Source organism: Carcharodon carcharias, chromosome 2, assembly GCF_017639515.1.
Source record: "Carcharodon carcharias isolate sCarCar2 chromosome 2, sCarCar2.pri, whole genome shotgun sequence".
Taxonomy (NCBI): domain Eukaryota; kingdom Metazoa; phylum Chordata; class Chondrichthyes; order Lamniformes; family Lamnidae; genus Carcharodon; species Carcharodon carcharias.
In genome coordinates, this window is record NC_054468.1 from 211,259,813 (window position 1) to 211,276,697 (window position 16,885).

General features: G+C 43.2%; 1 protein-coding gene across 4 annotated transcripts in view; it reads left to right on the forward strand.

The window, feature by feature from the left end:
• Positions 1-16,885, forward strand: part of LOC121273535 (regulator of G-protein signaling 7) — a 464,890-nt gene that overhangs the window by 369,497 nt on the left and 78,508 nt on the right. For all 4 annotated transcript variants that reach the window (XM_041180714.1, XM_041180722.1, XM_041180727.1 and 1 more), the window contains one exon: positions 6,091-6,142. In XM_041180714.1, coding sequence (XP_041036648.1) covers positions 6,091-6,142 — 52 coding nt within the window. The remainder of the gene's footprint in view (positions 1-6,090; positions 6,143-16,885) is intronic.

Consider the following 16,885-nt stretch of genomic DNA (forward strand, 5'->3'; position numbering starts at 1 on the left):
TGTAACGTGTCCCTGCTTAACATTTTTAAATTCTTTATTTTTTTATGTTCAAAAAGCTTCAGCTCCCTGAGGCAGCTCTATGTTTCAGGAAGCTTTTACTGCATGCACATGTGTGCGTGTGCGAAGTTCCGTGCTCACCCTCCTCCCCTGCCACGCAGGCAGTGCTGAGCGCTGCAGCGCGTGATTCACGCTGGCTGGCCGTTAGTTGGCTAGTTAGCGTGAAATGGCAGTCACGGCCCAATCGTGAGTGGCGGTTCGATTCGCTGCTGCTCCCGCTCACCCCCGCCAAGCCCGCCTGACGAGCAGAAAATCCTGGCCATGAAGTACTTTTGAAGTGCAGTCACCGTTGTAATGTCAGAAATGCGGCAGCCAATTTATGCGCAGCAATGCGATAATGACCAGATAAATTGTTTTTGTGATGTTAATTGAGGAATAGATATTGGCCAGGACACCACGGATAACTCCCATGCTCTTCTTCAAAATAGCACCATGGAATCTTTTACATCCACCTGAGCTGGCAGATGGGGACGTGGCTTAATGTCTCATCTGCGAGGCAGCACCTTCAACAGTGCTGCTCTGGAGCGTTATCCCTGATTTTTGTGCCGGAGTGAGACTTGAACCCAGAAAACGTTAGGGCAGAAAGATAATGGAAAGCAGTATTTAAATTTACTTCTGTTTCCTAAAATCAGGCCAAAAATGAATTTATTTTGTCGCGTAATACCTCACACTATGAATTATCTTTTAAAGACAATCACTTTGAATATAGGCAAGCAACATTACACGGCAATTTCTGAGAATGTGTATGAAACCAAGGGGTACGTTTTTGTTTGAAGGCTCTCCTTACATCGCTTTAAGACCCAAAATTGCATGTGGAGAATTCATGCATCCACTGTGGTTTCCTATTCAGCTGTTTTACCTTGTCTCCAGTCAGAATTCACTTCATATTAATGTAATTTCGCCCATGTATGCCTTCAGTAGTTTTCAATTGATTGTTGAAGGCGATTACATCACAATATACTACTTAAAGTGGGATTTTTGTTCATTTATGGGCATCACTGGCAAGGCCAGCATTTATTCCTGCCATTGCCATTGAGAAGATGGTGGTAAGCCTTCTTCCTGAATACAACTGAATGATTTACTAGGCCATTTCAGAGGGAAGTTAAGAGTCAAGCAAATTGTCACATATAGATCCAGACTGGGTAAGGACAGCAGATTTCCATCCCTAAAATACATTAGTGAACCAAGTAGGTTTTTATGATAATGCATTATTTTACTGATCCTCCCATTAGTGGCACTTACTTTTAAGTTCCAGATTTATTTAACTAATTGAATTTAAATTCCACAGGTGCCATGGGATTTGAACCCATGCCTTTGGTTCATTTATGCAGGCCTCTGGATTACTTGGCCAGTAACATAAGCTGAGCTTAAACATAACTAAGGGCAAGATTTTGAGGTTGTCGGGCGGGCGCGGCAGGTGGGCTTGAGAGCAGCTGGGAAACAGCCTGTCACCCACGATCGGACCCTGACCGCATGTAATGACCAGCCAGCGTGAAATGCACGCTGAAAGTCTCAGTGCAGCCAGGGTGAGGGCAGGAGGAAAGCGAGAGCTGAAGTCTGCGCAGGCGCAGGGGTGCGTGTAGAGAACTGCCTCAGAGAGCTGAAGAATTTTAAACCCTTAAATAAAGATTTTAAAATCTTGGAAAAAATTTCTACACATAAGAATCACTCACGTAAGCATGTTGAGGATAAAAATTCTGCCCAAACATTTTCATTTTAAAAAAATTATCAGAAAATTCATCCTGCCCTTGGATGAGGTTTCCTCAAAAATCCAAAGGGCGCCTGGCAGATTTACCTGCTCACCAACCATAAGATTGGACAGGCAATGAAAAATAGCAGTTCATTAATTGACTAATAGCCTTAATAGGCCTCTTAATTGTCGGCGGGTGCACTGCCGACTCTCGTGCTGCCCGCTGGCCTAAATATCGCGAGTGGGTGGTGACATTGGGATGCTCGCCCAACATAATCACGTGCAACTTTATGCCCAATGAGGTCGGGCGTGCACCCACCCACGGGCATAAAATTCTGCCCTTGACATTCAAAATGCTTTGTTTCTCATATTTACCTGATCCTTTTTTATCCATACATGCACAAGCTTTTGTTTATTGTTTATTCCCACTCTTCCTTTTCACATCAGGAGTAAATCGCTGGGCCATGTGAAGCAATTTTGACCCTGCTGGAAATTCCTATCCCAGTGTGAAAATGCATTAAAAACTCATGTAAATTAAGTCACTTACTTTTTAATTCAGAAGCAAAGCAGAATCACCAAGGCAGCCACCAAAGCTCATGTTAAATATTGACTTAATCCCTAAATATTCAATGCAAAGAGATTGCAAACTTTTTTAAAACTGATACATGTTTCAGAGTTCATGATCTGTTAGTATGTTACAGACAATAAATGGCTAATATTTGCCTCTTTCTAATTAGTTAGCTTTTCCAGCTAGTTTAATATTCTTAACTAGTTTATTATTTTTTAACTATCTTAAAATACCTTGCACTTGACTCAGAAGCTGTGACTTTCTCCATGAAATAACTGACGGTAACAGCAAGTACACTACTTTTGACTATCAACAGCGATAAGGAAAAGCAGCCTTGTGTCAATCCCATCTGAACATAGGTTGCAATAGTAACATGCAATATAAGTTACAAACTCATTAATGTATTTGTATGAAATTCCTTCATTCACTATATTAACAAAAGTGACTTAATCTAAAATAATGCATTTCATATAATATCCCATTGCATGATTTCAACCCCATTTAATATTATTTCAGTGTACATCATGTAAAGATATAGATTAACCATGATGCTACAACAAAACAACAAATTGCATTTAGCTTCAATATAGCAAAACGTACCACAGCCCATCACAGCAACATTATAACATGTGACACCTGAGCCACATATTAGAGCAGATGTCTGAAAACTTTGTCAAAAAGGTAGGTTGTAAGGAGAAGATTAGTTTCAAGTTGCTTTCACAAAGATCTGGCATAGACAAAATGGATCAAATGGCTGTTTTCTGTACTGTAAACTTTAGTGTTCCATTTACAATCAGAGGGTGGTGCTTCCAAAGGATGATATGGCAACATTGCCATCACTAATCTATCCATTTTTGCTAAGTTTTCTAGTTTAGCATGCATTGGACTGGAGGGTGCTGCAAAGAAATATCTGTCAAACACATTTATCATTATGCCCTCAAATATTATATAACTGCACCTTACACTTTGCATGTTTGCTAATGTTACTGAAAATGTAGAAGTGTCTATTTAGTGTTGTGATTATAGGTTATTCATCCATGTTAAGTGCTACACTGAAGATTGCCCCTACTCAAAATATAATGGAAAAAAGTTTGTTTTTGGCTATGGATCCAATCACAAGGGATGAATTATTCTGGAGGAGGTAAGAATGAAAAGTGAGCATTGTACTGCAAGTCAAATCCACATTTAGTCAACTGAATAAAAGACAAGATTGTGAAGTAAAATTACAACTTGAGCAGCAGTGATTGGCACTGAGAATATTTCTGGCCTTAAGTACGGGGACTGCAATTGCTATTGGCTGTCTTAGAACAGCTTACGCAGGAAGAGAGTCTGATCCATGAATCTTGCGGGCATGGAAAGAACAGGATTCATAGATCGAATTACCAGAGCCAGCAGAACTACCATCAAAGAGTCAGTCACTTGGACACGATGAAAGAGGAGTGCATAATGCGGCTCAGGCTCATCTAGGATGGTGAATGAGGTGTCATCACCTGATCCACAGAAAACTCCAGAGATAGTAAACCTTCTGCTCAGCTATAAGTATGTTGCATATTTGTACAGTTATGTCGCTTGCAATAATTTCCAGTCTATTGTATTTTATTGGTCAGGTAACCTTATAACAATGTCAGGATACATTGCATTATTGGGTCACGGCCATTTTTTGCCAATGACAACAGGCAGTTTGATGGAAGCATAAAATTACAAAGAGAGGAATCAGTGCTTGGACCCCAGCTATTCACAATTTATATTCATGATTTGGATGAGGGAGCCAAATGTGATATTTCCAAGTTTGCTGATGACATGAAACTAGGTGAGGATGTGAGTGGTGAGGAGGATGTTAAGGGGCTTCAAGGTGTTTTAGAAATGTTGAGTGAGTGGGCAAATACATGGCAATGCAGTGTATTGTGGATAAGTGTGAAGTTATCCACTTCAGTTGGAAAAACAGAATGGCAGAGTATTATTTAAATGGTGATAGATTGAGAAATATTGATGTACAAAGGGACCTGGGTGTCCCTGTACACCAGTCACTGAAAACAAGCATGCAGATGCAGCAAGCAGTTACGAAGGCAAATGGATTGTTGGCTTGTATTGAAAGAGGACTTGAGTACAGGAGTAAGGATGTCTTACTGCAGCTGTACAAGGCCTTGGTGAGACCACACCTGGAGCAGTGTGTGCAGTTTTGGTCTCCTTACCTAAAAAAAGATATAATTGCCATAAAGGAAGTGCAGCAGAGGTTCACCAGACTGATTCCTGGGATGGTAGTATTGTCATATCAGGAGAGATTAGGCCGACTAGGTCTGTATTCACTGGAGCTTAGAAGAATGAGAGGGGATCCCATTGAAATATACAAAATTCTGACAGGGCTGGACAGACTGGAAGTAGGGATGATGTTTCCTCTGGCTGGGGGGGAATGTTGAACCAGGGGTCGCAATCTCAGGACACGGGGTCGACCATTTGGGCCTGAGATGAGGAGAAACTTCTTCAGTCTGAGGGTGGTGACCTGTGGAATTCTGTGCCACAGAGGGCTCTGGACGCCAAGTGACTGAATATATTTAAAAAGGAAATAGATAGATTTCTAGGCTCTAAAAGTGTTAAGGGGTATAGGGAAAGAACAGGAGTATGATGTTGAGTTAAAGGATCAGCCATGATCTTATTGAATGGCGGAGCAGGCTTGAAGGGCCAAAAGACCTACTCCTGCTCCTATTTTCTAAATTCCATGTTTCCTCCATCACCCCTAACACCTCATCCCTTTTCCGTAGCACCTTCCCATACAATTGCAGAAGGCTCCATCCCTCCTTCAGTCCAAGGCCCCAAACACTCCTTTTGGGTAAAGCAGTGATTCACTTGCACTTCTTTCAATTTAACCTACCACTTTTGCTGCTCACAATGGGGCCTCCTCTACCTTGGGGAGACTAAACACAGAATGGGTGACCATCTTGTGGAGCACCTTCGCTCAGTCCGCAAGCATGACCCCGACCTTCCTGTCGCTCACCATTTCAATTCACCATCTTGCTCTCATACTCACATGTCTGTCCTCGACCTGCTACAATATTCCAGTGAAGTCCAGCGCAAACTGGAGGAACAGCATGTCGCCTTCCAATTAGGCACTTTACACCTTGTGGACTCAACAGCTTCAGCCATGAACTCTGACCTCCATTTTAATTTTTTTTATATTTCTTTCCACCCCTCCCCCCAAGGCACTGTCTGTAACTTGTTTTCATGTTTTACTTTCAGAGAGCGCTGACCCTTGTTCTGCTGTTAATGCATTCTGTTAACTGACCTTTATGCTACTATTGACACCTGCCTTAGTATTTAACACTATCATCATCGCTCCCTTTGTCTTGTTTCCATGACATCTTTGTCAAATCTCTCCTGAGCTCCTACCTAGCCCTGACCTTCCATTTTGCTCCACCTGCTCCACCCCTCTCTTCAACAGCATGAAACCCATCACATTTCTACCTCCCTTCAGCTCAGAAGAAAAGTCATATGGACTCGAAGCATTAACCCTGTTTCTTTCTCCACAGATGTTGCCAGACCTGCTGTGTTTTTCCAGCAGTTTCTGTTTTTATTTATTGAAATCATTTCAGTCAGTTTCAAAAACTCTGTCTTTTTAAAAGTCTAATCCCTGTTTTCAGCTGATGAATTAAAAGTCAATATTCAACATTATCACATCTTTGAGACATGCTATATTACCTGAAATGAAAAATGAACTATTATTTGAAGCTTTCAAAAGAAACCAATGAACTACAAATATGTTCTCCTTTGTTTTCTGCAGACACCATACTTTTGGCCATCAAACTGTTGGGAGCCAGAAAACACTGACTATGGTTAGTACTTATGTAAAGTATTTCCTCATTCTACGCACAGGAGGCACAATAAGTGAAGGCTACAAATGTATGTATGTAAATATATGGTTTCCTTTCAGTAGATGAGATTATAGCATTTATCTAAATATGCAATGACTAATTGTTAATTTTTTAAAAGAAATAAGTCATACATTTTACATGCATATTTAAAACCCGTAACTTGTCTTGGCATTCTAAACCCTGAAGAAAGTAACAGTCTAAAATGAGATAAAACTAAAATACTACGGATGCTGGAAATCTGAAATAAAAACAGAAAGGGCTGGAAAAGCTCATCAGGTCTGACAGCATCTGTGGAGAGAGAAACATGGTTAATGCTTCGAATCCAATATGACCCTTCTTTGGGAACAGTTCAAAGAAGAGTCATATTGGATTCTCTGTTTCTTTCCCCACAGATGCTGCCAGACCTCCTGAGTTTTTCCAGCACTTTCTGTTTTTATGTCTATAATGAGGTAGCTGAATGGAGACTAAGAAGTAAACCGTGTTGTTACAGAACTCTGTTTTTACCACTGTTGATTATACCACAAATAATTTGTTTTTCATTTATCTCGAATCATAGAAATAAAGTAATAGCTATATAAGAATGTAAGGATGACAAAACCTGATTCTGTTAATCTAGTTCTGCCTGCTAAGTACAAGAAACGTTCAGCCTTTCCCTGGGTGTTACTGAATGACCATTTGTCAAGGAGATTTGCGGGTTTTGAACATATCAAAATTGTTAGGATTTCACTCCTCCTATAACTTTAAAAACAATTCTCTTCAACCCAAACACACCTGATTTACTTTTAGTGGAGCACAGGTGCTGAACATTCCTCACTCTGTTTTGTAGGTGTTAACTGAAGCTAACTTTTCATACTTCAAGTCAACACATTCCCATGGCGTGGCTAACTCGTATATCACAGAAATGCTTTCCTTTACACCCCATGCTGCTGTTTCTCTATGAAAATGCATAAAAATTCCTGTGTGATCGTTATCAATAAATGAGCTCTCAGGCAGAATTTAATGACTGGGAGGCGGTCCTTCCCGACTGAGCGTTAAATCGGGCGTGAGAAGGCCCAAAAATTGGAAGCCTGTCACTCTTCCGTTTAAGGCCAATTTTGGAATAATTTAAGTATTTTTCAAAGCAATTGTCCCTGATTTAATGCAGCCCATGCAATTTAACAGTAGTTGCACAGGACGCACAGGTGAGCAGGAATCATGGTAGAGTGCCTCAGAGGGTTGCAGGGTGGGTGGGAATTGTGGCAGCATGCCTCAGAGAGCTTGCTTTGTCTATAATGAGGTAGCTGAATGGAGACTAAGAAGTAAACCGTGTTGTTACAGAACTCTGTTTTTACCACTGTTAATTATACCACAAATAATTTGTTTTTCATTTATCTCGAATCATAGAAATAAAGTAATAGCTATATAAGAATGTAAGGATGACAAAACCTGATTCTGTTAATCTAGTTCTGCAAGAAGAAGAGAGAAGAACAGGCACTAGAGAGGAGTAGGGGTTTGCAGCTGCATTTGTAGGAAGGGTTGTGGGATTGTTCAGTGTCTAAATATTGACTGATTTTGCTGCTGAGGAATTAAAGGAGACATCTCTGAGACACTCACTTGGAAGAGGGACTTGAACCAAGGAGGGACAATTTCAGGGCTGTCTGCAGCAACAGAAGCCGTGGGAATAGACCTCTCCGGTAGAGGCTCCTCCAGTGAGGAAAAGAGAACGAGAAGGAGAGGGGGATGAGGGTTGCTGGTCACCAGCAACCAGCAATGCAAGCCATGCCCCCACCATGGTGACCATTGAGAGAGCCTTAGGTCTGCTCATTATGTGTTTCCATTACCTGTACCGCTGTGCTGCCACCTTGCAGTACACCTCAGATCATGTTTCCTTGATCATCATGTGTAGTGCACTGCACAACTTGGCACTGCAAAGAGGAGAAGCTCTTGTGACTGAGGAGCTGGAGGGCCACCCAGATTCCTCAGATGATGAGTCCAGCAATGATTTGGAGGATGAACAAAGCACTGAACATGACTATAGCAACCTACATGGTGGGCAGCAGAGAATGGGTGCCAGAGAGATGAAGAGGCCCTTGTAAGACAGTTCAGCCAAGGTCTTGCTGACATCTTGCAAACTACAGAGTGGAGGTGACAACCGACCTCTGTCCTGGCATATGAACCAAACACAATATATTTCCAAAGGCTCTCATGATGTTCGTCAGAAGGTTTCCTGGCTCTGCAAACTCTATCATTGTGAGTTAGTCCCCAGTTGACATATTAACAGTCAAATAAATATTTTAACTGACGCATTTAATAAAGATCAGGTTAACAGCACAAAACTCAGCATTACACATGCAGCAAACACTAGTTATTATCCCTCTGTGTTTATAGTGATTTCTTCATTTATTTATGGGTACATTGCTGTGGTACTTCCCCAGCGCCACCAGCTGTAATGGAGGCAGGCTGCTGACTCTGAAACTCAGTTGGCTTGGACAACCTTGTCTAATGTCCTCTAGTCCCCTGAAGCCATGAGGGCCATGGCATTGTGAGGAGTTCCTGCTCAGTGACAGGAGGCTCATCTGTCTCCGCAGTGTGCTGAGGCCCTGGTGTCACTGGCAGAGAGATGGAGGAGTGGCAGTCACCATCAAGAGCACCTCGAGAGGAGCCCCCAGATGCAAACAACTGCTGCTCATTCACCTTTGTGAGGTCCACACGGCCCTCCCTGCTTATCAGAGATGCAAGAGGACCCAGTGTAGACACCAGGCGCCTTGTCCATCCCTCGGACTGGCAATGTCTACTTCAGGTCATTTACAATGTGAGAGTTTGCAGGTCTGAACATATACCCAGTAACCCTTCGTTTAAAACTGCTGGGCCTGGCTCTCCATGAAAGTCACCAATCTCTTGATGAAGGAAGCCATGCGTTCAGAGCAGAGAGTGATCACAGTGCTCATGGCTGGTTGGACTTCTCCACTGTCTATGCCAGGGTAAGCATAATGTCTGGAAGTTCCCCAGATCTTCAGGGATCTCCTGTTGCAACGTACAACATATGCTGCCTTATGGACAACACCAGAGGCTTGTCATCTGCTTAGGACTCAACATCATCCTGGTCTCCCATACTCCTCTGGGAGTCAGCAGCCTGCACTGTCACAGCCTCCAGCAGCTGGTCCAGTGAGTGTGCAGAGCTGCCCCCAGTTTGTGGAACCATTTCAGCCGACATGTGCAAACCCAACGAGTGCCATTATCTGTACTGGAGCTAGGTGCAGAATGAAGATGGGACAGTGCACACTCTGACAACCCCTCCTCTTCCTCAGAGGTTAACATTGGACCCTTGGGGTGGTTGTACAGTCGCATCAATAAATGATCTGCAAAGGAATAAGGAGGGTCAGTGTATATCAATAATGAGGAGGGATACTGAGTCAACGTAGCTTCATCTCAGACACAGACATGCAACACATGATGCATGGCCCAGATGTTTTGAACTTGAACTCTTGTGCCTCACTCACCTATCCCAACCGCCATTCCATTCTCAGAAATTGACCCCATTGCCGAGAGAGGGTCCTTAGGATACTCATCAGCTCCAAAACTAACTCTAGCCTCTCCTGTGCCCATCGATTTGGCCTCCTGCTGACTGGTGAGGTACAGGATGTCCTCCTCCATCTGAGTTAGCACAGCCAGGGTGGGCGCGCCACCATCTGTCATGGACTTCACACAGGCGTTATGGGCCCTCTTCTCGAATAAAATTAATGGTACATTAATGATTCTCACATCAGGTAGGTCGCCATCATCTCTGGTGCTTCTCCACTGTGCTTTGAGGCACAATACCCCTTGTAGGTGACTTTCACATTTAAGATGTCCCAGTAACACCTCTCCCCGCTCTCCCTGCACCTCCCTCAGAGTGTGAGAGGGTGCCGAGACTACAGTTGGCATTATGGTTATGTGTTAAGGTGGTAAGACTTAAAAGTTATCATAAAATAATCAGAAACCTTATACATACTACAAACCTACAAGCAAACTTACCTAGCACGGGCAAATTGCTTTTTCCAGACGCAAACAGATCTTATTCTTTCTATTGAGTGTAATGTCAGGTAACCTTTACTAACCTGATTAGAGAAGTGTTTAACTGTAGTGTAGAAATAATTAAGACCAAATGAATTGCTTATCTTCTGTGGTGTTGAAGGGGGAATTATAATGTGGGATTGATGCAGGTGGGGAGCTGGATTTAATGGACAAAAATACTCAGGACATTGGGAAGTCAACTGACTTCTGAGTTTTACCAAGACAGAAGGGGTTGGGAATTCATCCCACTCCCAGAAGGTGGATTGGTTATATGTTAGCAAGCTTTGAAACATTGTATTTAACCTGCTTTGAAAGTTTAACTGTGACTGGACAGCTGCAGCAAGATGAAGACAGCCTCAGGGAGAAGGCTTAATAGCAGTCCTTGTGGACCAGGAGGAGCTAAATTGCTTTCTCCCAATCCCCCAAGCACCCCCATCATTAGAATCACCTCCAGCTCCCTTGGTAAAACCCTTTCCAGGGTCAGGGTTTGGCCGCTCCCCCCTTCGGAATCAGAGCACCCCCAGATCAGGGAATTGGCCCCATCTTTCGGATGGGACCCCCCCCCCCCCCGTTCCACCACACCACATTCCAGGATCGGGGATTGGACTCCCCCAAGTGTCAGGAACCAGACCTCCCTGGGATTGGACCCCCACCAGGGGATCCGACCTACTTGGAGTGCTCCCTGCCTGACTGGAAGCCAAGCCTGTCTTCTGGCTGGGAAACCTGTCCAGGCCAAAAGCTGAATGCTTTGGATGTAAAATGTTTTGTTTTGTGTCTGGTACTCCTTCATTTGTTCCTCATCAAGTTTTTGCCTTCCCCCCTTCTCCTGAGATATAGTTGCACAGATCCTGGAATCGGACTGGTACTTCACCCACCTGGTTCATAAATCACATGGCATGATTCATATAAGCTTTGACATTCAGTATTTATAGGCTGTCCAGTACTAGGGTGCAGAATGGATAAACCCAGTAATGTCTACGCTCTACATCCATGTACTCGCACTTCCAGAGTAGCCATCAGCCATCAATCAGAAGTAGTAACCCTGAATGATATAACTTCTTTAAGACCCAATGGCAGAGTTCTGATATGGCACAGCTAGTGCCATGTCAGCAAATTCAGCAGAGATTGTGAATTGAACCATGCAGACTTGCTGGTGTTGTTGGGTCTAGCAAGTCTGAACAGTTAGCTGCTGAAGAGTTAGGGCAGTCTGATGACTTCCGTAACGGAAAATTTCTCACCCATTGATCTGCTGTTGACAAGTTTTTAAATTTGTTGATAGATGATGAGCCTCATTGACAAAACACCAAGCTTGTCAACAGTAAGTTGATGATAGGTGAGATGTTGACATAATAGTGTTTCTGTGGTACAAGTTTGTAAATCGTGCTATTTGTCTGACTTCCTTTCTATTACATAATTGTATAGACAACAGTATTGGACTAAGTCAACAGAAAATATGGTAATGCAAATATTAATTTACAATAAGGAAAATCAAGAGAAATAAATCATTGCTCGGTAGAGAAATATTTTAAAGATTAGCAAACAACACAATTAGAATAGTAAATTTTTGGATATAGAAGCACCATGATCCATGTTCCCTCCATGGATTGCCACCTTGATGTGGTGGAGAGGCTTGCACACTGTGATACTTCCTTGAGCAACGCAGGCGGGAGCTCCTTGCTCCTGGAAGGGCCATTGGTGGCGGTGAAGTCGGGGGCAGCTGCCAGACAAAGTGCAGTCCAAAAAGTCCTCAATGGCAGAACAGGCAAAGGAAGAGTGTATCTCATCAGCTATGAGGGTGGAAGAAGACTGCAGTGGCAAGGTGGTCCCACTCATCGTGGTTTGGCACATCACCGAAATCTGATCGCCAACCTGTCAAGATCATGTGAACAATGACGGCGCCCCAAGATTCCCACATTCAACAAAGTCACAGACAGGTCTACCAGGATCCATGCCAAATCCTGTGGAGATGGAGCAGTGGTGACTGGGATATGAACCTGGGAGTCCTTAATCAAGAATCTGCATGCAGGTGGCAGATGCACCAATGTCATTGGACACCTGTGTTGGGATAGAGGTGTCTTTGGGCAGCAGCATCTGGGACTGAGCAGTCCTCTTTAGGATACCCTCTGCTCACCCCAAATAGGGAGGGGGCTAGGAAAGGTGCCCTAAAAATAGGCTGTCCCACTTTCTCCTGGCTGGGGAACATGGGGAACACCATGTAGGATCACCACCTTATGGTCAAAGAAAGAAAACTTTAAATTTTGCAACTTGTAATGTTAGAACACTCATGAATAACTTCAAGAGTGATCGTCCGGAAAGAAGAACTGCAATTATGTCACATGAGAAGTCAAAACTCCAAGTTGACATCGCTGCCTCGGTGGGACTTACTGATGAGGGACAGCTGAAGGAACAAACAGCGAATATGCTTTCTACTGGAAAAGAAAAGCTGACAGCGACGTTTGTGTCCATAGAGTAGGTTTTGCCATCCGGAACAGGATCTTGGATGCACTGCCAGAACTCCCCATTTGTATAAATGAAAGACCCATAACATTCACCTACACCCCGTAACCAATATGCCACCATCATCAGTGCTGGATTTTGGACGGGGTGGTAAAATGCAACGAGCCATTCTAAACTCCGTTGACTTTGGCGGGCACGTAAAATCCTGCTGCCATAAAATTCCACCACTTGACTCCGATGAAGATGTTAAGGCAAAGTTCTATTCTGAAAAGAAGAAAAGGATCATGCTCCTGGGGTCTGCCAGGGTTGGCTGTTACTCTGATGTCTGGAGCGAAGCCATTGGGAAAAACAGACCTGGGAAAAACCAATGCAAATGGTGTCGTACTGCTGACAAAGTATGCTCAGCATGGTCTCATTAGAACAAAAACCCTCTTTTGCCTTGAGGACAAATACAAAACCACATGGAAGTATCCTAGATCAAAGCATTGACACATCCCGATTATTCATTGTTTGGGTTAAAGACCTAAATGATGTCTGCATCATTCAATCCTTGAGGGGACTGATGCCTGCTGGCCTTGTTTGGTCGGTGATGGACATCCACCTAATACCGAGACATTCCCAGGCCCAAAAGTCCAAGAGGAAGAAGATCAATGTCTCAGGCCTAAAGCAGCCAGACTGTGGAGAGGAGTTCCCCAAATGCAGACCACGACCAATCTGGACCAATTGTCACACCTCCAACTTAATTCCAAAACAGTGGGCTCAAACATGTACTCAAGCTGTACTAGACTGCTATGTCCAGATCTTCGGGTTCGAGCATCCCTGTCACCTGCACTGGATCAATGAAAACAATGCTGAAATATGTGACCTCCTGGAACAAAAGTGAGCAGCCTTCATTGCCTGGCAGAACAAACCAAGGGCACAATTCAAGAAGGCAGCATTTCAACAGCTCAAGGCTGATGCCCAAAACCAAATCTGGAAGATAATGGACAAGTGATGGGAAGAGAAAACCCAAGAGATTGAATAACATGCTGACCATTATGATATGCAAAGCTTATTTGAAGCCACTAGGGCCATCTATAGACCAAGGTCAAATGGACAAAACCCCCTTCGCTCACAGGATGGTGTCTACCTTCTTAAGAACGACAATACCTTACGTCAGCACTGGAAAGAACATTTTGAACAACTCCACAACCGTAAATCCACAGTGGCAGCTGATACTCACCAGGTTATTCCCCAGTGCCCTGTGGTAGAATCCATGAGTAAACCACCATCGATGGGAGAGCTGCAACAAGCAATTAAGTGGATGATAAACAACAAAGCCTGTGGCCCTGATGGTGCTCCAGCTGAAGTCTTCAAAGCTGGCAGACTTTTGCTTGCAGTTTTGGAAAGAAAAAGAACTCTCCCCTGACTTCAGAAATGCGACAAGAAGGGAAATAAATCATGCTGTGGAAACTATCAAGGTCTGTCCATAGCAGGGAAATCCTGACATGCATTCTCCTGAATTGCCCACTTCCTGTGGCTAAGGAAATCCCCCCAAGACACAGCGTGGTTTTAGACCTTCCAGAGGGCCATCCAATATTGTCTTTGTTGCCAGACAAATCTAAGAAAACTGTCGAGAACAACACCAAAAACTCTTCACTGCATTCATTCACCTGACCAAAGCATTTTGCTCAGTAAATTGTGAGGCTCTGTGGATTGTGCTCCAAAGATTTGGATGGCCAAGGAACTTTATCACAGTCCTGCAACTGCTTCATGATGATATGACTGTAACTGTCTTGAGTAGGAAATCTGAAACAGTTGCCTTCAAAATCCAGACTGAGGTCAAGCAAGGCTGTGTGATAGTCTCTGTACTATTTACAATCTGCCTGACAGTGGCTATTCACCTCATCAAAGGTTAGCTACCCTTTGATGTCACTATTAAATACCATCTAAATGGCTCCTTAACCTCAGTCTTCTCCATGCCAAAAGTAAACTGACTATCATAGATATATGATACATGATCTACTGTTTGCAGATGACTGCAACATCACTGCCCTTTCTGCAGCAGATTTACAAGCCACCCTCAAGTCTTCAATTCTGCATACGAGAAACTTGCCAGAACAAAACTCTCATCAACCCTTACATGGTCGGCCAAATATTCTACCTCCCATATATGTTGAAGAAGAGACACTGGAATATGTTGAGCACTTCCCACACCTTGGCAGCCACCTCTCTCAAAAGGCCAGCATTGATAAGGAGATTGTACGCTGGATCAGCTGCGTCAGTTCAGTCTTCTATAGTTTATGGCAGCAAGTGTTTGACAATAAAGCCCTCTGCAAGCCAACAAAAGTCCTAGTGTACAAAGCAGTTGTCATCAGCACACTCCTGTACTGCAGTGAGACCTGGACTAGTATCAGTGACACACTCCGGTCACAAATTTCTGCTGTGGGTCTTCAAGTGTCTGAATGGACTGGTTCTCGACCTGCAGATCTTGATTAGACATCATCATCAAATTGAGGACAGCCACTGCTGCTGACAGTTCCATTTTATCTTCAGGATAGTACTCTTAGAACAGTTATGTGTTCTTAAGCCTTAGTTCTGCTAGCCTGAGGCTGAGCTACCTGTATTTAGGTTATGGATGTGTCCCAGTGGAAAGAGAGTGTACATCCCATGTGGCAAACTGAAACTCTGCTCAGAATCCACTCATTAGATTTTCTGTTCCCAAGGTAGAAGAAGGTGTATTATGACACCATGCAAATGTGGGAAACACATTCTACAATGTGCTGTCCTCCCTTTGGGTCCTAGCAACATTGGGTGAAAGGAATGTCTGTGCATCCCTCCTTTCAAGTATTGCTAAAGGCCATATTGGGGCATGGGGGATTCAAAATTTAGAAGGATTGCAGAGTGATTGATTGCAGTACAAAACTGGTCAATTGAGAAAGAGGTATTTTACTCACTTAATATCACAACTGGACCACTTACCACTTCAGATGGACCACAATCAATTAAGAACTATTTAAATAGTCCTAACCTAGAAAGCAGGGTGCAGTTAGGCACATATCTATGGTGTTAGTGGGTTTTGGCCTGCCCCTTCATTGGATTTTCTGACTCAAGAAGCTTTCTACTTATATAGCTTGATCTCATTGTATTTTTTCTTCTATAGTATGGTACAGTGACAGACTTTAAAAGATAAGTATAGTGTCAGTAGGAATTACAAGATGTTATGATATCTATCCGATTAGACATTGCCCTCTGGACCTCAATTAACCATTGACCTGCAGTACCTCATTCCCAGACACCAGAGTTTGACTGATAAATTAGGTCAATCACACACTCAGTAACACAAAGCACTTTTGAATCCAGTTTGGCAGTTCCAAAGCAGTTTCAGAGTAGTCTATTCCAAGAATTGAAATTAGCCTAAAAAGAAAAAAAAATGTATTTTATATAGCAGTGTTCATAGCCACAGAACATCTCAAATATGCTTCACAACAAATGGATTATTTTTGAAGTGCAGTTGCTATCATTTTGTAGGCAAATGCAGCTATCAGTTTGCACACAGCAAAGATCCACACACAGCAAATGCATGAATTGCTAGATAATCTACTTTTGATAATGTTGGTTGATGGGGAGTTGCTAGGGGATGGTGGCTAGGGCACAGAGACAGTCCTGTTTTCCTATGGAAGTTTTTGCTTAGATCATACGAACATATGAACAAGGAGCAGGAGAAGGCCATTTGGCCCCTCGAGCCTGCTCCGCCATTTAATAAGATCACGGCTGATCTGATAGTAACCTCAGATCTGCATCCCACCTATTCCCGATAACTTATCAGCCTCTTGCTTACTAAGAATCTATCCACCTCTGCCTTAAAAATAATTAAAGATTCTGCTTCCATCACCTTTTCAGGAAGAGAGTTCCAAAGACTCATGACTCTCTGAGAGAAAAAAAAAATCCTCATCTTTGATTTAAATGGGCAACCTCTTATTTTTAAACAGTGACCACCCCCCCCCCCCCCCCCCCCCCCCCCCCCCCACCCCCACCAGTTGTAGATTCTCCCACAAGTGGAAACATCCTCTCCACATCCACCCTGTCAAGTCCCCTCAGGATCTTATATGTTTCAATCAAGTTGCCTCTTATTAATAACTAATCACGGTTCATAGTAATATTTTAAAGGTAATTTTTAGTTCCGGGAAGATTAAGGTTAATGTTGAAAATGGGATAAATGCAACTAAGGAAAAG